Source organism: Pogona vitticeps, chromosome 6 (genome assembly GCF_051106095.1).
Source record: "Pogona vitticeps strain Pit_001003342236 chromosome 6, PviZW2.1, whole genome shotgun sequence".
NCBI lineage: Eukaryota > Metazoa > Chordata > Lepidosauria > Squamata > Agamidae > Pogona > Pogona vitticeps.
In genome coordinates this window covers 50,238,700-50,261,729 of record NC_135788.1, presented here as the reverse complement: position 1 = coordinate 50,261,729, position 23,030 = coordinate 50,238,700, and the positions used below count along the sequence as shown (strand labels likewise).

The following is a 23,030-nucleotide window of genomic DNA, read 5'->3' as shown; positions in this document are numbered from 1 at the left end:
AATATGTCTGCTGAAGTGAGAGAAAAATGATTGACAGGTTTTAGGCTCTTCAATTACTTTGAGCTTCAGCGACTGATAGCATACCTCAAAGGATTGGTAAGATTTGCTTTTCTCTTAATCCTGTTCTTGCTGCTATTGTTGAGCTTTTGTATATAAATTTGACCGGGGTTAGCCAGAAGCTGCCTCTGTATGGACAGAATCAAATAAAACATAGACTATTCCTGAGATAATAATAAGAGTGAGATTATGGAGAGATGTCAAGCACCTTTCCTTCTGGGTTTTCTATAGGAAAGTGCCCACCTCAAAAGTTTAAATTGCCAGTAATATGGGTTACTGTGGAGTTTATAAATAATATACTGCAAATATAATTATTAATATGAATGATTAATATAAAATTAAATTATAGTTATTAAATATCATCTAATGATATTTATTTGGATAGTGTAGATTAAGGCTGTGTGTTGAATTTGGCCAAACAGCAAACCACTAATTTAATTGGGGTTATTTACCATATTTTTCCGTGTATAAAACAACACTTTTTCCTAAAATCATTAGAGGAAAAATTGAGGGTCATTTTATACACGGAAGGAGGTGGAGGCAAAGGAGTAGCTGTGCTCGGCCACTCTTGCGGCTGCCCATTCACTGCCGCCGACGCCATCGTCCAATCGCCTCCTCCAGTGCAACTGCCAGGGCTCACCTCCAGCTGATGTCGCCGCCTTGTCCCCTGCCCGAAGGCAGCCTGCGAATGGTGCTGGAGGAGGTGATCTGGCGGAAGAGGTGGCAGCAGGAGGTGGAAATGGAGGCAAAGGAGCAGCTGCTCTTGTCCGCCTCTCGCTGCTGCCCATTGACTGCTGCCATCGCCGCCGGATCGCCTCCTCCAGTGCCACTTGCAGGCTCCCTTCAGGCAGGGGACAAGGTGAGCTGGAGTTGAACCCTGGCAATTGCACTGGAGGAAGCGATCGGGTGGTGGAGGCGGCAGCAGCAGGAGACGGAGGTAGAGGAGCAGCGGTGCTGGGTCGCCCCTCACGGCTGTCCATTGACTGCTCCTCTGCCTCCAGCAAGGGACAAAATTAGGCGGTCGTCTTATACATTGAGGGGCCTTATACATGGAAAAATATGGTATGCATTTCCATAGCAATCACAGGGCACAACAGAGAGCCCAGATGGACACATGGGGCAGATCTCCCCAATAGATCTCTTGTGTTATATCTGACATTCATGTCGTTAAAATGTTGAAATAAGAAAGGCATGAGATAAGTTAAAGTGAGAAAGGGAAAGAGAAACTGTAAATACATTTGTAAGGATTACAGTACTATTGAATTGACTCCAAAGGAGGAAACTGAAAAAAGACTACTTAACTGCCCAATGAAGCCTGAGACCTCTCCTGTACATGCCATCTGCTGGTGAGGGTCTCTGACTGAGATCACCCAGTTGTATATATTTCCAAAGTACTATAGGCACTTTGTTAACTGTAGTGCAAACGGAGAGTCTTGCATCATAGTAATGTTTAGGCTTCGCGTTCTCAAATCTGTTCCCCCACTTTTCTTCTAGATGTTATTACTTAAACTTCTAGGACTGTGTGTGTGCGTGTGTATGTGAGTGTGTGTGTGTGTGCGCGCGCGCACACAGATGAATGTCTGCATTCTTGTACAGACTTGAGTAACTAAGTCAGGGGATATTACAGTCTGTCACACACCACCTTTGATTTTTTTTTAATCCTTATTAGTGTGATGGTGCCATTGCCAAAGTTCATAATAGTTCTCTTGTGGTGCAGTGGTTAAGCTGCAGTCTCGAAAACTCTGCTCATGACCCAGGTTTAATCTCAGGTAGCCAGCTTGAGATTCATTCAGTTTTCCATCCTTCCAAGGTCAGTAAATTGAGTACTCAGCTGGCTGGTAGGGGCAAGGCAATGTATAGTTTGTGTAATTAAATTGTAAATCCACCCAGAGAGTACTTAAGTGCTGTCTGCATATAAGCAGCACATTTTGCTTTGCTTTTTCCCTTCTCTTCTGCCGCTAATGTTCTTGTATTGTTTGGCTTGAGACTGGCAAATAATTCTGCCAGAAATAATTATGTTGCATTGTTTAACACCTAATATCCAGTTATACCCATTTTACAGGTTTTGGGAATGCTTCCCCTCCCAAAGATCCTCTAGTGCACAAATGCCAGTATGGACACTTATTGATTAAGAGTGCCCTGAAAAGGGCACAGAGGAACTGGTTACCAGTCTGTGTGCCCTTATTTGTGTGCACAGCCCTTAATATAAGTCCATAGATGTTAATTATAGATTATGTAGACAGTCTTCCTTCCTTCCTTCCTTCCTTCCTTCCTTCCTTCCTTCCTTCCTTCCTTCCTTCCTTCCTTCCTTCCTTCCTTCCTTCCTTCCTTCCTTCCTTCCTTCCTTCCTTCCTTCCTTCCTTCCTTCCTTCCTTCCGAGTATTGCACAATTTAAAATTATCAATGCATATATACAATCAACTCTCGACTTCCGAACATCCCTAGATATGAACTTTTCGATTTACAAACAGCTCCGTTGGCAAAAATTGGCATCGACCTGTGAACGGAGCTCGACCTACGAACGAGGTCAAGGCTCTGTTCGCAAGTCAATGCAATTTTTTTGCAAATGGAGCTGTTCATAAATGGCTCCCTGCAAATTCGAATTTCCCGCCCTTTCTCCCTGCCTTTTTGGCTTTGGGGGTCTCAAAGGGCTTTCTATGATGTTGGGGGGAAAGCCCTGTCAGACTTCCGAAGGTGCCGATTGTGGTGGAGGGGGCCCCCAGGGAGGTCTCCCAGGGCTTGCCTGCCACCATGGGAGACCTGCCTGGGTGTCCCCGCCGCTGTGATCGGCTCCGATGGTGGGCGGAAACCCTTTGAGAACTCAGAAGGCAAAAAGGCAAGGAGAAAGGGCTGGAAATTCGAATTTCCCGCCATTTTTCCCTGCCTTTTTGCCTTCGGAGCTCTCAAAGGGCTTTCCCCCGACTTCGGAGAAAGTCCTTTGAGATATCCGAATGCAAAAAGGCAGGGAGAAAGGGTGGGAAATTTGAATTTCCACCCTTTCTCCCTGCCTTTTTGGCTTTGGAGCTCTCAAAGGGCTTCCTCCAATGTCGGGTGGGGGAAAGCCTTAAGAGAGCTCCGAAGGTGCCGATCGCGATGGCGGGGACCCCCAGGGAGGTCTCCCAGGGCTTGCCTGCCACCATGGGAGACCTCACTGGGGGTCCTCTCCTCCGCAATTGGCACCTTCGGAGCTCTCAAAGGGCTTTCCCCCCGACATCGGAGGAAGCCCTTTGAGAGCTCCAAAGCCAAAAAGGCAGGGAGAAAGGGCGGGAAATTGGAATTCCCTGCCCTTTCTTCCTGCTTTTTTGCCTTTTGAAAAGCTGGAACGGATTAATTCCGTTCCCGTGCATTTCAATGGGAAATGGTACTTCGACGTACGAACTTTTTGATGTATGAACGTTGTTCCAAAACAGATTAAGTTTGTAAGTCGAGGTACCACTGTAGCTAAAATTAAAAATGAATTGACGTGCTAAGATAATTAGATTATTTTTGATGAGAAACAGAATACCCCAATACCATTATCTGGGCCATTTGCGATGTAGACAGTATAGATGTTTCAGTTATCTAGCTCAGTGGTTTAGGTATATAGCTTAATGGTTTAGATATCTAGTTGCAGAGCCAGAGGTTGGGACTTCGATTCTCTACTATGACTGGGAGAAACCTGTGTGTCCTTGGGCAAGCTGCACAGTCCAAGGATGCAACCAGTAAAAGGGAGTGGTAAACAGCTTCTGCTTATTGTTTATGTAGAGAACCCTGAAAGCAGTTATCATAAATCAGAATTAACTTGAAGGGCAATGATAATGGTGATGGTAACAGATGTTTTACAGCAAAGTACTATATTGATCAGGAATGAGCAAAGTGCAGCCTTCGAGGTACATGGCTTCTCATTTTTTTAACTTTTACGTCTACTTTTTATTTATTTGTTTTGCAATCCTTTCCCAACCTAGACTCTCTCAACGCCCCCCCTCCAATATATCTCTGCAAAAAACTGAGCATTGCTCCGCTGGAAATCCTCCAGGATTTGGCATCCTCCTTTTAAACATATTGCACCCCAAGTTTTTTGTTTTGTTTTGGTTTTGGTTTTTAGTGTGCAGTTGCATATGAAATGTGGATTTCAGAAACAAATCTGTAGCTGGAAATGATAGATAAATCCTGGTGCCCTACTGTTAGAGCCATCTCATTCCTCCATTAGTTTCCAACTATACATTTCCACCCCAGCTGTACATATAGTGTCTACTTGCATACTTTAAACATTCTATGCCCCTCCTCTCCCTGCACTACTGAACACCACAAAACAGCCACTCTTCAAAACAGGAAGTGCACTTCAAGCCACTTCAAGTTTCATTACTTGTTTTCTGCTGGTATATTCAGTCGCAGAAGATTCTGAGAGAGAAAAAATTATCACCCAGACATGTCCTTCTATAGATAATGATTTGAATTCAAAATATGCCTTTTCGAACAGAGCTGAGCTTTATGGAGGGTTTAGGGATCTTGCTGAATGAGTTGAGGAGTGGTGTGAGGAAGAAGGAAAGGTCCCCTGCCCCATCAGGCAGAAAAATATTTTGTGAATGGAACTGTCCCCTTGTGTAGATTTGGGGCCAAAGCTCCATTTAGTCCTAGCGAGCATAGCTAATGATGGGGGAGGAGTACGCTAATATATTACACATCTTTTGTAGGCCCAATCAGAAGCCCCATTGTGGCCAATGGAGCACCGGCTTTATTGTGATCTGCAATGAAGTGGTTGCCTCAGGTTTGTACCTCTGGAGAGCTTTCTTTCTTTTTTCATATCAGAGTATTGCACAATTGAAAATTATGGACACATATGAACTATAGGTAACATTAAGAAAAATTAAAACGTTAAGATAATCAGGCTATTTTTGTCCAGAAGCAGACTACTTCAATAATGTTATTCCAACCATTTGCTAGATCTTCTTTTGTATACATGGTGTGGGATAAATTGCATGGACGTATGGGAAGTTTTCCATTAATGATCATTCATTGTACTAGATCCACTTATATCTCACTTTTCAGATTAAGTGACCAAGCCAATATTACCCAGATGGACTAGCCCAAGATCCCTCTTTCTTCCAGACTGGCACTCTAAACCCCACTACGTTATGTATCAGCTTAGTTAAGTAAAAGGCAATTCATGGGGACAAGTCACCCCTTTTTGAACTGGGCAGTGAAAAAGACATATAAACTCACATGGATTGGAGATTTTTTAAAAACGACTCATCTAAAATCCAAAACAATGTGGGTCTCTCTAATTAATCATATCACCTCTAAAAAGTCAGTATGTGTGTGTTTCAAAATGTTAATTGGCTTTTTTCCAAAGACTTAAAAGGTTTGTGGCAAGCAGTGGTAAGGGTCCTGCCCTTTGTCCGATAAGGAGTGAGCGGCTGTCAATTTCAGCAGTTTGCTAAGCCACGTTTGACTAATTATTTGTGGAGCTATCGGAGGCAAGACGTCTGCCAGTAACATGCCATAGTTTAGGGATGGGTGGGCTGTATTATAGCATATGTAAAAATATTTAGCAATTCTTTGGCTGAAATGCAAAACAATAGGCGCTAGTGTTTAACACCAGCTCTATTACCAGAACAGCTGGACAACAGCTGTGCTAGTGTAATTGTTTAGTTCATCATATATATATGAATAAAAAGTTATTATGTTAGCAATTTGGATGACTCTACAGATTTTTTAAAAAAACTTTGGTACTATAAGAGTGAGTATAAGAAAAAGAAAACATGAAAGCACTTAATTCGGTAAATATGTATACCATATTTTATTTAATAGTGAATAACTAACTGATGAAATATGTTCAAATTTAGTTGAAAAGGAACCTGGGGGGAAATTATATCTTTTCTGGGATGTGAATCCAGACATAGTGCAGTCTCTCCCCTGATGTCCCTGCAGGAAGGATAGTGGAATCCCTGCAGTTTTTTTCAGTGAGTCTTCTCCATACTTGGTCTGTAGTTTTTGTGCACATATGTACCCACTTCATTTAGGCATAGGCTTCTTGTAAGGAATGATGAGCTAACAAATTAATTCCCTGTAAAAGCTTCCAGTTCTGAGAAGAAATTAAGATATTGCAGGTAGGTAGTTCCATTTTAAAAACTTAATATTGCAGGAGCAGAGCACAAGTGTCCTGCACCAACTTTTCTTAAATTTGGCAGACAGGAGTCCTTTTTTGGTCACAACTCAGCCATAATTAACTTTAATTATGACAAAGAGGAGGAAACTGACAGCCCATGTTAGATTTTCTATGATAGTGGATTTTGGATTTTTCCTGTTACAGCTGTGGTTGGGATCCATGCTAAAACTGAATGGTTCCAGTTCAGAACCAGGGTGTTTGCCAAAGCAGGATCCAAATGGAGGAGCCTCTTCACATCCTTGCTTTATAGCCATCATTGACCAGTAGCTATGATATAAGGAGCATTCGTTGTGTGTAGGCAGCCAGTCATTGCTTCTTCTGACCCAAGTCTAGCTGAATGAATATACCTTGCTCTGCTGGACATCAGATGTCTTTATCTCCTTCCGGTGTGGCTCCCCCTTCTAACATCATACTTTAAGCAGCTGGTAATGCATTAATCAGCTTTTTAGAATGGTTAGAGCTGGGTATATTTCCATTTACACAGTTTACATTTTGTTCTAAGGCCTTTTACCCTGCTGTCCAACTGAATTAACCACGGTAAGTGCTCTTCCGAGCATTCACAGTTACACAGTCAGTATTTCCTCTCATCTTGTCATCTTGCTGAATTTATTGATGCTGCTCATTTTGTGAAGAGTCTCCCCCCCCCACCCGCTCCACAGATGTCATTTTCAATGATCATCCCTGATTGTTGCTGGAGTTGCACAGATATCAGCAGTGAAGCAGGAGAAATTAATTTTTTGTGGCTTTGGTCTTTTATTTGGATGCTGCTCACCTCTTGCCTTCCTCTTGATGATAATATATATTCCATTTAGTGCTGGCAGTTTACAGTTTGTCCTCATTAATAGAGATAATTTTAATAAGACTGGGGCATTATCACCACAAAGATTGATCAGAGCTGGTTTATAAAAAATACATGTTCACCTCTCCTTGCTCAGTTACGTATGTGAAATAGCGGATGACAGAAGACCCTTAAATGGGTCATTTAATAATTTCATTAAATTGATGTCAGCTGATAGTTGGTAATGTTAAATGATTATAAAATCCTGTGTGTGACAAAGAAGGGAAAGTTTTATATGTCATATTACAAAATATTTTGAAGTGTGTTAATAGAAACCAGATCAATAATAAAATGCCATTTCCATGGGAATGCAGTTGTCTAAAGCAAATCTCCGTTGAAAACATTGGGACTTACTTTTGGGTCTCAACAGACAGAGATGGACTATAAACCCAAAGAGGGCGGAACTTTCTTTACATTATATCAAGAAACACAGGCAAACTTCAACTGCAGGTTTAAACAGTGATAGGAAGGGAGGGGTGAGAGTCGAGCAAAGAGGTGGAAAAGCTAATGCAATGCGGTTAAGTTTGGGGCAAATTTAAAATAAAATAAAACCCCAGCTGCACATGGATGCTATTGAGATCTAAGCTGGCAGAGACTGGCCAAGAAAGATGTAGGGGTTTAACAGTGAAAAACTTAACCTGATGTGTGGCTGCTGTGGAAGGTAGAGGCAAAGGAAGATAGTTTCCATGTTGAGGATACTTAGATGATGAGCTCAGCATAAAACTATCAGTACTTTATGGCTCTTATATAAATTTATATTGTGACCACATTATAACAATAGAACTACAGAGCTGGAATGGACGTTGTGGATCATAACGTCCAGGACCTCTCTAGGAGGCACAGTGGGGAATTGAACTTCCATCCACTTAGTGCATGGTGTAGTAAAAATGAAGAGGGGTAAGGTGGCATCCTCTGCTCATTATCGTAGAATTGGTGTTGTATAGTGTTGGTGAATGGCAGAAGACTCAGAGCAGAGCAACAGGAAACACCTCTTTACATACTGCATAATTACTATGAAATTTTCTGGTTCAAGCAACAGTGATGGCTGCCAGCATGGGCAACTTAAGAAGGAGACTGGGTAAATTCAGTTTATCAGTGGCTACTAAGAGTCCTGATCCATGATCACTGCAGATGGTGACAGCAGCCACGAAATTAAAAGATGCCTGCTTCTTGGGAGGAAAGTGATGACAAACCAAGACAGCATCTTAAACTCCCTGGAAAAGACCCTGATGTTGGGAAAGTGTGAAGGAAAGAGGAGAAAGGGACGACAGAGGACAAGATGGTTAGACAGTATCATCGAAGCTACCAACATGAAATTGACCCAACTCCTGGGGGCAGTGGAAGACAGGAGGACCTGGCGTGCTCTGGTCCACGGGGTCACAAAGAGTCAGATGTGACTTAATGACTAAACAACAACAGTAGGAAGGGGAGTATGCATCTGCATCACTGGGACATTAGTGGAAGGGTGCTTTTGCCCTGGTGTTCTGCTTGAGATTTTCCTATCAGCATCAGGTTAGCATGTGTGAGCAGGATGTTGGGCTACATAGTCCTTCAGTCCAATCCAGCATGGGTAGCAGGCATACTTCAGCCTCAAGAGACTGTGGTAATGTGCTCTGAATAGAGGTCTTGGTAGAGCATCTAGTATGGCTGAGAAGGCCATATTCTAGAGTGCCAATCCCTTCCACACTGAAGATAAATACAGTGGTGCCTCAACTTACGAACGTCCCTACTTATGACCATTTTGAGTTATGACCAGCTCCGGCCACAAAATTTTGCTTTTATTTGTGACCGGAGCGTCCACTTACAAACAGAAAAAGCCAGGGGAAAAAGGCAGGAAATTCAAATTTCCAACTGTAGGTGGTGACGAGGCTGGTTCTATGTAGCTCTTTCGCTCCAGCAGTTAGAGAGTGTGTGTCAAGGGAGGCTTGGGAGTGTTTTTTCCCCATTTCTGATGGATTGTGGGGGGCTTGTTTATTTTTTGTTCCCCCCTCATTTCTGATGCATCCTGGGGGGTTTGGTTGTTTTTTGGGGGGGTTTGGTTGTTTTTTGGCTCCCTCCCATTTCTGATGGGTCTTGGGGTTTTTTTGCTTTCCCCACCCCATTTACGATGGGTCTTGGGGGGTTTGGTTGCTTTTGGATTCCCCCCCCCCATTTCCGATGGTTCCTACATGCTTTCCTTGCTTTTTCCTTTGTTTTCTTTGCATTTCTGACCTGCCCCCTTTGTTCTCTGTGCATTTCCGATCTGCTCCATTTGTTTTCTGTGCATTACCAATGGATCTTGCACACTTGATTGCTTTTCTTCCCCCCCCCCCCCTTTGGCCGGAAGGGATTAATCATGTTTCCAATGAGTCTTGCAGTTTGGGTTTTTTTTTGTTTTGTTTTGTTTTGTTTTGTTTTTGGCGATATTTTTCTTCGGCCAGAACGGATTAATTGCATTTCAGTGCATTCCTATGGGAAATGGTGGTTTGGCTTATGACCATTTTGAGTTACGTCCATCTTCTGAAACAGATTATGGTCATAAGTCGAGGCACTGTACAATCTGTCCCCTGTCCAGCTCCCTGATTTTGCTGGTTTGGGGACTGCGTCTTTGCCTCGGCCTGCTAGACAAGTGTCTCTTCAAATTGGGAGAGGCTATGCTGCAGCGCCTGCCTCCAGGCTGAATGCTCAGATGTCAGAGTTTCCCATCTGTTGAGGTCCATTCCTAAGGCCTTCAAATCCCACTTGCAGAGATCCTTGTATCACAATGGTGGTCTCCCTCTGGGGCGCTTTCCCTGCACTAATTCTCCATACAGGAGGTATTTTGGAATCCGACCCTCAGCCATTCTCATGACATGCCCAAGCCAACGTATATGTCGCTGTTTCAGTAATGTATACATGCTAACAATTCCAGCTTGTTCTAGGACTACTCTATTTGGAACTTTGTCCTGCCAGATGATGTCAAAAATGCATTAGAGGCAATGCATATGGAACGTATTCAACTTCCTCTCCTGCCTTGTACAAAGGGTCCAGGACTCACAGCAGTACAGAAGTGTACTCAGGACACAGGCTCTATAGACCTGGATCTTCGTATATGCCGTCAGCTTCTTACTAGGTCATACTCTTTTTGTGAGTCTAGATAGAGGACATGGTAGCTGCTTTAGCAATGCGTTCATCTAGCTCGACATTTAGAGAGAGAGTGACAGAGATCGTTGAGCCAAGGTACACGAAATCATGAACAACCTCCAATTCTCGTATAGAAATGATAATAGAGGGAGGTGAGTCCACACCCTGGCCCATGGTTTGTGTCTTCTTCAGGCTGATTGTTAATTTAAAATCTTGGCAGGCCTTGCTAAAATGATTCATAAGTTGTTGGAGCTCTTCGGCAGAATGGGCAACAACAGCTGCATCATTAGCGAAGAGGAAGTCCCACATGCATTTCAGCTGGACTTTGGTCTTTGCTCTCAATCTAGAGAGATTAAAGAGCCTTCCATCTGATCTAGTCTGGAGATAGATGCCTTCTGTTGTTCCAAAAGCATGCTTCAGCATGACAGCAAAAAAGATCACAAAGAGTTGGCGCAAGGACACAGCCCTGTTTCACTCCGCTTTGGATGTCAAAGGGATCTGATGTTGAGCCATCAAAAACTACAGAGCCCTTTATTTCCTCATGAAAGGACCTGATGATGTTAAGGAGCTGATGTGGACATCCAGTCTTGGGAAGTATTTTAAAAAGGCCATCCCTGCTAACCATTCAAAGGCCTTTGTAAAATCTATGAAGGCAACAAAGAGTGGCTGTCGTTGTTCCCTACATTTCTCCTGCAACTGTCTGAGGGAAAATACCATGTCGATGGTGGATCTATTAACTCAAAATCCACACAGTGATTCTGGATTGACACTGTTTGCCAGCACTTCAGCATTTCAACAGGGATGTTTTCCTTCCCATGTGCCTTGGTGGAGGCAAGGGAATCCAAAGCCACTTTTATTTCTGCTAAAGTTGGTTCACTGTCCAACTCTTCCATGACAGGCAGACACTCAATGTTATTTAATGCCTCTTTGGTTACTACGCTCCCTCTAGAATATAGCTCAGAGTAGTGCTGCACCCAGCACTCCATCTGCTGTGCTCGGTCCTGGATGATCACGCCTGTAGCAGACTTCAAAGGAGCAGATTTCTTCTGTATTGGACCTAAATCCTGCTTGATACCGTCATACATTCCCTTGAAGTTACCTGTGTTCACTGCTGTCTGTATCTAAGAGCAGAGCATAGGCCCTTAGTCTGATCCAGCATGGGTCTTGTGTTATATAGAAGATACTTCATTAAGGATATAAATCCTTGCTTGTTGATGAGGAACCATGAAATTATTCTCAGTCTTCAGAGGATGAGGTGTTCTGAAGCATTCTTAACAAATTCATAAGAGAAAGATTATCTCAGTATATACTAAGCAAAATTATACTCTAATAATTTTCTGAAAACAGTGCAATAATGCAAAAAAAAAACACCAAGTTGCACAAAAGAAAAGGTTGCTACCATTTAATGGACTTTTCAAGAGGAGAAGGATTAAAGTTGCATTTTTAAAAATGATCAGATATGTGTTTCATGTTTCATGTTTGTATGCTTTGCTTATCAAAGGGAAAGAATGGTTGTTTTGCATAGATATCATTTACAAAAATTATGGAGACAATGAGTAGGAAAATATTATTTGTTTTGCTCTCACTTGCTTCAAGGAGCCTCAGAGAGCTTGAATATTCCTCATTGTGGTGTCTCATTGGAATGGCCTAAACAGACAAGACTGAGGAATTTCATGAATATTCTTTATAACCCTCGGCTTGCCCATTTCCTTGCCTGCCATTTCCCTCCTTTAGTCCCAGCTAGGTTTCCTTTCTTAGATCCCAACTGTGGAATTGATGGGGAGGGTAGCTGGAGGGATTACCTATGGGGAGAGTGGGTAAATTGGTCCATCCCCTCTTTCCCATATGAAATTTCTATCACTCTGCCCCTCATCCTGGATCAGAGAAGGGACTAGAAAAGGGCACTTCATAAGATGCGGTCACCACGGCATGACAGTCTGGTGATGTACCAATCTGGTCAAGAGGATGGGCTGTCCATCCTTGCCACCTCAGGCAGCCAACTACTCATCCAATGCACAGAGTGAATCCCTGTCCCACCTCATCGATGGAGTAGTCAGCTGCCTGAGGAGGCAGGGATGGGCTGCTCAAGCTCCTGCCTGGATTAGTGTACCATTGGAGCAGATGGATCTTGGCAACATGTCAATAACAGTGAGTGGCCCAGACAGCCCAGTGGATGGGGAGAAGGTCCACACAGCAGATGTGGTGCTGTGCTGACAGCTTCATACAAAGCTGTGAGCTGCATGAACCACCCTTCTTTAGAAGGCACTCATCGGAGCTGACCATGGTGCTGAATCCATAGCCTGATTGTTTCATATTTTTTAAAAGCCCAACTTACTTTTACATACGACTGTATACATTTCCACAAATGCCTGCTGTGTGTTCCTAAAAAAAAAAAAAAAAAAAAAAAAAGAGACAGAGAACTTGCATATAAAATAAAATAAAAACAAAAGAAGCTGAAGCCATCATAAAAAAACACTTCATCCAGCCAGCCAACATCAGTGCTATCCAGCTCAGGCTGTGTACCAGCATGTTGGTTAGGTTGAGTGAGCCAAATCATATGTGGTTTTGTAGCCAAGTTATGCAATTGCTGCATTATATTGTTTTGTTGAGCTGGTATCAACCAAATGTGCAGCTGATGGAGGGAAGAAGCTGCTGGCTGAGGATTTTCTGTCAGGTTGGAGTCTCTTATAAAAATCTGAATGGTTAAGCAGACAGCACATTTGTGTGGAAGTCCTGTGAGCCCTCGGTTCAAGCTTCACTTCATTACTGTACTATAGCTGTAGAAAATAAGTATGTTTTAAAATCCTCAGAGCTGGAAGCTGGCATGCCCGAAGTGATCTATAAATATACTTTGAAGTGTGAATTTAGGAACTTATGCTGTGGTCTTTGAATAAATTACTTAACCTCTGTGATTTGCTATCTGCAAAATGAGTTGATAGGAAAGTCATAGAACTTCACATTGAAAAACTATTTGGGGAAAGAAGATGCTTGCAAACCATTGTTATGTGATAATTACATTGAGAAGGAACACTGAAATGAAAATCTGCTCCAGTGAGTTTGCTATTAGTATGCAATGCATGAAAATCTAGTGGCCTTTCCTTCTGACTTATAATCTGAAGTCATTGCTGCATATGTTTATCCAAAATTCAGTATAGCACTGGAGCATCAAATCTCAAACATCACAAAGAATGACTGTGTAGCAGTTAGAGGTAGGGCAGTCTACCGCTGACTGCTAACTAGAACATTCACCATTTGTAGGGACCAAGGCAATTGCTGCTCATCTGAAAGGACCTGTCAAGTAAAATGGACAACACAGGCCAAGGTGTTTTGATGCTCAGAATAGTGCTGAAGCCTTCATCATCCTGTATATGTGTTATTGTAATGCACTCTGTATTGGCTTGCCCTTGGAATTTTCAACTATTGCAAAATGTGATAAGCAGATGGTTATACACATACAGCCTAGGTCTTGAAACAACCTGGCTTCCAGGTTGTGCACTCCATTCAAGTGCTGGTTCTTATCTGTAAAGCCTTTGGGAATTATTTTTCCTTTCATAGGAGCCTGGCTGACATCTGGGACCCTATAACCTGCCAGTTTTCTTCAGGATCCCTCCTAAAAGCACTGTAATTAAAAGTTTCAGTGAGGGTCCAGGGAAAGTTATTTTGCAGTTGAAAACTACTGCTGTCATTCACAAGAAATGTACACATTCACAACCATGGGGCTGTCTCAATGTGTCATCGGCCCAACGCATGAGAAGGGCCATACCTTGGACCTGGTTTTCTCAACAGGACTGGAAGATGGTGGTTTGGATGTGGAGGGGCTGGTCGTGACCCCATTGTCATGGTCAGACCACTTCCTGGTCAAGTTTAGTCTATTAGCTTCTTCTTCCCTCTGCAAGGGTGCGGGATCTATTAAGATGATCCGGAGACTAATGGATCCAGATGGATTCCTGAATGCTCTGGGGGATTATCCGTCTGATATGGTTGGCACTCCTGTCGAAGCTCAGGTCACCCTATGGAATAAGGAGATGACCCGGGCTGTTGACACGATTGCGCCTAAGCGCCCTCTCCCTGCTCGCCGAGCCCAGACAGCCTCTTGGTATACTTCTGAACTGCGGGCGATGAAGCGAGAGGGAAGACGGCTGGAGCACAGGTGGAGGAAATCCCGCTGGGAGTCCGACCGAACACGACTTAGAGCCCATTATCGGGCCTATTTTGTGGCAATACGGCTGGCGAAACGGCAGTATTTCTCCAGCCGTATTGCTTCCTCAGAATGTCGTCCAGCCGAGCTGTTTCAGGTGGTCCAGGATCTTCTTCAACCGGGAAATCCGGTGGAGGTCCTGTACTGCTCATCAGCTCGCAGTGATGAGTTTGACATCCATTTTGAGGAAAAAATTGCTCAGATTCGCAGTGGGTTGGACTCCACAGTTACTGCAGAATCAGAGGATGTGTCCAGCGCACCGTGCTTTGGTCAGGTATTAATGGATGAGTTTCAATTGTTGAGAACTGAGGATGTGGACAGGGTGCTTGGATCTGTCCGTTCTACCACAACTCCACTCGACCCTTGCCCATCCTGGCTGATTAGAAGATCAGCCAGGGGGGTTCGCACCTGGGTCCAGGAGGCCATGAACGCCTCTTTGAGAGAGGGAGTAGTCCCTACCACCTTGAAAGAGGCGGTAATTCGACCACTCCTTAAAAAGCCAAACCTGGACCCAAGGCTGGTGGTTAACTACCAACCAGTAGCAAACTTCCCTTATTTGGGCAAAGTGTTGGAGCGGGTTGTGGCTAGGCAACTCCTAGGCGCTGCTGGATGAAATGGATTTTCTGGATCCATTTCAATCGGGTTTCAGGCCGGGTTTTGGTACAGAGACTGCCTTGGTCGCCCTGTATGATGACCTTTGCCGGGAGAGAGACAGGGGGAGTGTGACCCTGTTGATACTCCTGGACCTCTCAGCGGCTGTCGACACCATCGACCATGGTGTCCTTCTGGTTAAGCTGGCTGGGTTGGGAGTTGGGGGCACTGTTTTACAGTGGTTCCGCTCCTTCCTGGCTGACCGTGTCCAGAGGGTGGTGCTGGGGGACAGTTGCTCTGCCCCATGGCATTCATGTCATGGGGTTCCTCAGGGCTTGATACTGTCCCCCATGCTGTTTAACATCTACATGAAACCGCTGGGAGAGGTCATCAGGAGGTTTGGGCTGAGGAGTCAGCAATATGCTGACGACACTCAGCTCTACCTCTCGTTTTCCACCAATCCAGGTGAGGCGGTTTCTGTGCTCGTGTCTGGACCTGATAATGGACTGGATGAGGGTCAATAAATTGAAACTCAATCCAGACAAGATGGAAGTGCTGTTAGTGGGTGCTTCGCCAGACAGGCTGGAGGGCCATCTCCCTGCCCTGAATGGGGTTACACTCCCCCGAAGGGACAAGGTCCGCAGCTTGGGGGTGCTCCTGGACCCCAGTCTAACACTGGAAGCCCAGGTGGACTCGGTGGCCAGGGGCGCCTTCCTCCAGCTGCGGAAACTATACCAGCTACGGCCCTACCTGTACAAGCGGAGTCTCATGACAGTTACACATGCACTGGTAACTTCCCATATAGATTACTGCAATGCGTTTACGTGGGGCTGCCTTTGAAGATGGTCCGGCGACTGCAACTGGTCCAGAATCGAGCGGCGCAGCTGGTGAGTGGTGTGGCTACCAGGGAACATATCAAGCCGATTCTGTATAAGTTACATTGGCTACCAGTTGCTGCCCGGGCCCAATTCAAAGTGCTTGTTTTGACATATAAAGCCCTAAACGGCTTGGGCCCTGGATACCTGAAGGACCGCCTCCTTCCATATGAGCCTACCCGGCAGTTAAGATCTAGCCAGGGGGCCCTTTTGAAAGAGCTGTCCCTCAAGGAGGTAAGAGGGACAGCTTGTAGACAAAGGGCCTTTTCGGCAGCTGCCCCCAGACTATGGAATGCCCTCCCGACTTAGATTCGTCTGGCGCCGACACTGATGACATTTCGGCGCCAGGTCAAAACCTTCCTGTTCCAGAAGGCTTTTAACTGAAATAATATTAGCTGTGGGTCCGATGGCAATTTTATATATATTTTAATTGTATTTTAATTGTTACATATCTTTATTGTATTTTAAATGCTGTAAGCCGCCCAATAAATAAATGCTGCAAGCCGCCGAAATAAATAAATAAATAAATAAATAAATAAATAAACAAACAAACAAACACCCTACTGCTTCTCTCTCTCTCTCTCTCTCTCTCTCTCTCTCTCACACACACACACACACACACACACACACACACACACACACACACACACACACACACACACACACACACACACTTTTCTTCTCTTTGAAGTTTTTGGAGATGCTGATGGGAGACTGAGAAGAGATACTAGATCAGGCAGAAATAAGTGAAAACAAAGAAACAGCCCTCTAGATCTCAGAGGGAGCTCTGGTGTCTTGGAAACAGCCTCTTTCAGCTCAGATTGCTTGGTCCTGAGTCATCTCATATATGGAAGTGATCAGAATACCTCTGAAGTAGAAATGTTTGCCTCATATCTCTGCTTCATATGAGACTTCTGATAGATACACAGGCAACCAGACACAAATTTTACAATCTTAAATATTTATGTATCTATCTATCCATGTATATGTTCATTTAATATATTTTGTTTTTCTCCCAATGGAGGCCCAATGTGGCTTACAACATTATTGGAGATTCAACTAAAGTCACAGTCGTTTGCAGTAGTAGAACACAGTTAAGCATGCTATGGCATTAAAAGAATGAACTATTGAACTATTTTAAAAGATATTAAAGTACATCAGGAAACAATGTAAGTAAATAAGCACAGCATACATCTGTTGCCAGTCAGTTGCCGAAAGTCTGGCTGAATATAAAAGGTGTAAATACACTCAGTCATTTACCCCTCCCGATACAATATTAGTCAAGGATAAGGTAAAATTTGTTTTTCGACACTGAAAAAGTGAGAATTAGCCCAAACTATATAGATCTGATTGTTTCTTTCACAGAAATGAAGTATTTTAAAAATGCTATGAATTTATATTGGTATAATCCATTTGAGGCTATCCTGAAGAGGTAGATTACGGATTCCATTATTTCCCATGATAGTGGCAACCCATGTTAGCTTGAGGGTGGATGTTTTAGGCCAACATATCTTGAGTATGTGACATTGGGGAAAGTCTACTTCTGATTGTTGATACTTCCCTACTATGATTTTGTATCTCTCTTTTGCGGATATCTCCTGCCATTGGGGTGCATCACCAGTTAAAGAAAAATGTCTCTGTTAGGCAGCCCCTCAGAAGCATGATGTACATATTCTTTGCTCAAGAAGGAGAAATGGAGCCAGTGTGATGATTGACAAAAATGCATTATGGTGTGACCTAGTGAAAATCTTTATCCAATGAAAGCCATCAGCTTTCAGCACTATCTTCCTCTCAGGAATTCTAGCTTGCCATCAGAGAAGAAATGAACCAGGGACTACTCATATTTCTAATGAAAGACCGAGTCAGGAGGAGAAAAGCAAAATAAGGGATAATGACAAATACTCGAACATAATTGTAAATTTAAGATGTACTAGAATATTTGACTATAAGTCTGTAAGTGTTGTAACCCAACCAGAGTTGTGCTGTGATACTAATGGGAGTGGGATACAAATTGAATGAATGAATGAATGAATGAATGAACAGACGAATGAATGAATGAATAGGATGCCATCTGGCTTGGGTATAAGTTTTGTTTTAGTCAAATATAATGGGGTCTCAGAAAATATTTATTATCGTCCTGTTTCTGGATATCTCCAAATTAGTGACTATTATATTACAGGCCAGTTCTTCTATTACTGGCACATGGACATGGCTGAAGATATTTTGTGGCCCAAACCTGAAAAATTGTATGGGTGCATGAGCCAGAAAATTTCCCCATTTCTGGTGAGGGGAGGGGACACAGTAAAAAGGAGCCTGGTGGTACAGTGGTTAAACAGCTGAAGTCAAAACTCTGCTCATGATCTGAGTTTTATCCCAATGGGCTCAAGGTTGACTCAGGATGTAGAAAATAGAATCAAGCTCTTTATTCTGTATTTCCAGTTTTACCTTGGGGAAGAGCACCTCATTTCGTTGCACCCACTTGTGAGCGCAATGACAAATAAATTTCTTATGTCTTATGTCTTATGTCTTCTTTAAATGAGTCGTTAAAAAGCTCTGGCTCAACGCGTTTCGGCAAAGCCTTCTTCAGGAGCGAGCTTCTTTATACTCTCTGCACCTTTCTTTGGTCTATATCAGCTCCAAAACTGTTTGAAAGTGCAGGCGCTCAGTTTTGTAGTTTTGGAGCTGATATAACATATCAGTTCTATATATAGCTGATATAACGATATAACATAAGCAGATGGGGCTATAACATTCATCCACCCAATACTTACCAGTAATTTAATTTGGATTAAGAGGGCACAACCTCTGCTGATAATTATGTTCCAATAAAACTGTAATTGAACATGTCCTAGCATGTTCCAAGAGCTCTTTCCTCTACTTCCTGGTGCCATTAGGTGTCTTGGGAATTTTATACCAGGTAGGCAAATATGTTATCCTGAGGTTTTGCCAATAATTTTTATTTATGATCTAATAACCATTGTAATCTGTGAATATTTAGTGCATAGATCCTTCTGAGAGATTGCAAAAGGTGCAGACACCCCCTGCCTAAAGCAAAGCTAGAACAACAATAGTAGCAGCAGCAATCCAACAGTCCTTGAGAACATGCCCAGCACGCATAATGTCCCACATCTGTCTAGGAATGTGACCAAATTTGGCTGGAAAGCAAGTTTTGTTTAGTTTGCTTTCACAGACATGATATCAGGAACTCTTGCCACATCCATGTGAGCTTTGAAGGATAAGGCTATTGACATCCACTCGTTATGTAACTTCCAAGCTGAAGGACCGGAGGCCACTGAATACCAAAAACAAAAGACAGCTGTCACCTATCCAGACCTGTTTGTGCACTCTACGTAGACATCCAGTGAGCTGCAGTGAAGGCTTGTCCATTAGGGCAAATAAGGTGGTGACTCACCCCAGGCTACTCTTCTTTCTAGCTGCTCCTGCCTGCTCCTGCCTGCTTCTGTACCAGAAGCAGAGGATGAGCCACATGTGTTTTTTACCTTGTAGAGGCAAAAAGTTCCACTTTCATCTCTGACTCTGCCTATCATCCATGGCTTTGCCGAACTGTGTGGTGCTTTCTGCTAACCAAAATGGCACCAGTCACCACTGTTTGATCATTATGGGAAATAACATTTAAACAAAGGGAGCGAGCCCAAGACACTTTGGTTCCTGACTAAATGCTTGCTCCCCGTTCAAGTGCATAGTGCCTAAAGCCAGCCAGGTTTTTTTCAGTGTGGGAGGCTGAAAGTTCTACCAGCAGTTCTCCTCATTCCTGACTATAAAAATATAATTCAATAACCATGTGCTGCCCCTTTTGATGACTCCCACAATCTGCTGCCCAAGGCAGCCATTTCAGTCTGCCTAGTGGTAGGACCAGCTCTGGCGGGGCTGGGGCTCAAGCAAAACATCTTGCATGCAGCAGAGAAAAATAAGGAGCTGAAGAGGCATGAATAGATTTGCGGAGGTGGAATGGGGTGGGAAGACTGGAAAGAGAAGAGACAGAAACAGCTGCCTTAGAGGTGTGAAGAGAGTTGGTTTACTGCCAAGGGAAGACTGCTGAACAAGTATGATCAGTGTGGAGAGAAGAGGAGAGAGGAGAAGAAGCTTAATTGAAAGGCCACAAATACATTTCCAAGATTCTGAGAAAAGAGAAAAGGCCACCAGGCCTGGAAAAGGGCCAGGCTATAGGTTCTCATCCTTTTGTCCCTACCTCCCATATGCTGCAAATTTTCCCTAGGGGGGGAGGGGGAATTTGTCTACCTCTTCCCAGGGAAAGTACTTCTGCCAGTAAAGGCCTGGTGCATTGAAAAACATGGAAGTATGTTTAGGAATGCCCATTTCTGTGGGACATGTGATGGAGATGGTTGCTTCATTCCTGTCCTGCTGGTTGGCATTCTGGGAGCAGAATAGTAAAGTAGGCTAGGTTCTGGACCGATCCAGCATGACTCTTCTTAAATTCTCAGGCCTTGGATTTGTACAGGCAATAAGATATCTCCTTACCATGCAGTGTGCCATTTCTAACTGAATACTGCAACTTGCTATGGCATTTAATCCCATATCTGTTTCCATCTTCAATTAACAATGGAATGCCATCCATTTTTTTAAGTTGCAAGAAATGTACTATCTTTTTTACTACAAGTGATACTTTATTTTACATGTGGTAGATATGATTGAAAGCTATTCACAGTGTAGGTATTGATAAATCGATATGCTGGCAAAGCAGTATTCCTGTGTCTAAACAGCAGAGTCATAGCTAACAAGTGTGCAGCAGCAGCAACAACAACAAAGTAATATAAAAGAGATCCCCAATGCGAAATGTTCCAGTATAAATCTTCAGTTTCAGTTATTTTGATGGGATGAGTCACAGGGTTAACAGAAAAGATGAAGCATTAAATTTAATCTGGAGCACCTGCCATTTTAGATTCCATGTCCAAGTTTTACACAGAAACATTTCACATTTGGAATGTTTTATCTTGCCTTACTAAATATTTATGTGGTGGTGCTGCGGGTTAAACCTCAGAAGCCTCTGTGCTGCAAGATCAGAAGACCAGCAGTTGTAAGATCGAATCCACGCGATGGAGTGAGTTCCCGTCGCTTGTCCCAGCTCCTGCCAACCTAGCAGTTCAAAAGTATGCAAATACAAGTAGATAAATAGGTACTACCATGGGGAGAAGGTAATGGCATTCCATGTCTAGTCATGCTGGCCATGTGACCACAGAAACTGTCTATGGACAAATGCTGGCTCTATGGCTTGGAAACGGGGATGAGCACTGTGCCCTAGAGTCAGACACGACTGGACTAAATGTCAAGGGGAACCTTTACCTTTACTAAATATTTGTTGTGTATTTTCTGGTTGTGGTTTCGTTCTTATCCAGGGAACTGTTTTTGTACTGCTTTAGAATAGTTCCTATTTCATGTTATATCCCTGATTTCTCTTACATGATTCTTTCTTAGTTAAGAATGTCCAGCCTAAGGAAATTGGTTTGCTTGCCATGAAGTGTCCCTGCTTGCTTGCTTGCTTAAAATATTTTTACTCCACCTCTCTCCTTAAAAAGTACCAAAGGCAGCTTACGTAATTAAAAGACAAATTTTAAAAGTTAAAAATAGTAAGTATACAAATATTAAAAAAGAATCAAACAAATGCCACAATCTAGAGCTCTGATTGTGGAAACACCTTGTGTGTGTGTGTGTGTGTGTGTGTGTGTGTGTGTGTGTGTGTGTGTGTGTGTGTGTGTGTGTGTGTGTGTGTGTGTGTGTGTGTGTGTGTGTGTGTGTGTGTGTGTGTGTGTGTGTGTGTGTGTGTGAGAGAGAGAGAATAATTAAAAAGTGGTGGTCATGATTTCACTCTTTCATTTTTCCTTACCACAGATTATGAAGAAAATGAGCAACATTTATGAATCAGCAGCCAATACCCTGGGAATCTTCAGCAGCCCATGCTTGACCAAGGTGGAACTGAGAGTTGCATGCAAAGGTATCTCAGACAGAGATGCCCTCTCCAAGCCTGATCCCTGTGTCATCCTGAAAATGCAGTCTCATGGGCAGTGGTTTGAGGTAAGTGCTCAGTTTTGCATATATAGAAAAGTCCCACCCCACCCCCTAGTGATTTGATGCCATGTTGCAGTAGAGCACCAGAGCTTGAAAACATGATTTCGGGAGATTGTAAATTCCAGAATCCCCTCATCAGCCATGCTGGCTACGGAAGTCTGGGAGTTCACAAAAACTTCCCAAAGCTCTGACTGGTCCTTACTGATCTTGGAGGTATAAAAATATATGCCTGAAGATATGAATATACTGTATGAAGATATGAGCTCTAGTTATGGAAATTTCAGGACATCTTCAGCAAGGTGGGATGAGGAGACAATGTGGACAATTCGGTCAGTTGAGATGCAAAGTGTATCTATTGCACTGCAGATGGAAAAGATAAATTATTCAGTCTATAGATGTATGTGAGATGTGCTCCTAATATCCATATCTGGTACTTTCGAATAGTTTGACTAAGATAGACTGATACCTTGTCGGCCTCAATGCCTACCCTGTTCTTTTGCTCAAAAAATGAAGGATCTTAACAATGCTTGGGTTAGAGATGGATGCTTCTTCTCGCTGGATGCCCTCTGTCTGTTGTGAGCCCTGTGCCATTTGGCAGGTGTGGTGGTGGAGGAGCTGGCACTTGGTTTCTCAGCTTCAGAGGAAAGTGCTTGGGAGTCCAGGTTTTGGCTTGACTTCAGCAATGTAGTTTGGCTTTTCAGCCAGTACCTTGGCTCACCTCATTTTCAGACTCAAGTTTGGGGCTTGGGACAGTGCAACAAGAACTGCCTAAGAATCCCATGATGCTGGATTTAAAGATGGAACTTATTTATTTATTTATTTATTTATTTATTTATTTATTTATTTATTTAACTTATATGCCACCCACACTACCCAAAGGTCTCTGGGTGGCTTACAACAATTAAAATACAGTTAAACTATATACTCTAAAAGTTGCCATCAGGACCCACAGTTGATACTATTTCAATTAAAAGCCTTCAGGAAGGTTTTGACCTGGCGCCGAAATGTCATCAGCGTCGGCGCCAGACGAATCTCAGTTGGGAGGGCATTCCATAGTCTGGGGGCAGCTGCCGGAAAGGCCCTTTGTCTACAAGCCGTCCCTCTTACCTCCTTGAGTGATGGCTCTTTCCAAAGGACCCCCTGACTATATCTGAACTGCTGGGTAGGTTCATATAG

General features: G+C 43.3%; 1 protein-coding gene across 3 annotated transcripts in view; it reads left to right on the top strand.

Annotated features, from left to right (window-relative positions):
• CPNE4 (copine 4) overlaps nucleotides 1–23,030 on the top strand; it is a 262,001-nt gene that overhangs the window by 47,503 nt on the left and 191,468 nt on the right. For all 3 annotated transcript variants that reach the window (XM_078377351.1, XM_078377352.1, XM_020806875.3), the window contains exon 2: nucleotides 21,678–21,860. In XM_078377351.1, the coding sequence (XP_078233477.1) occupies nucleotides 21,681–21,860 (180 nt within the window). In that variant the 5' untranslated portion in view covers nucleotides 21,678–21,680. The remainder of the gene's footprint in view (nucleotides 1–21,677; nucleotides 21,861–23,030) is intronic.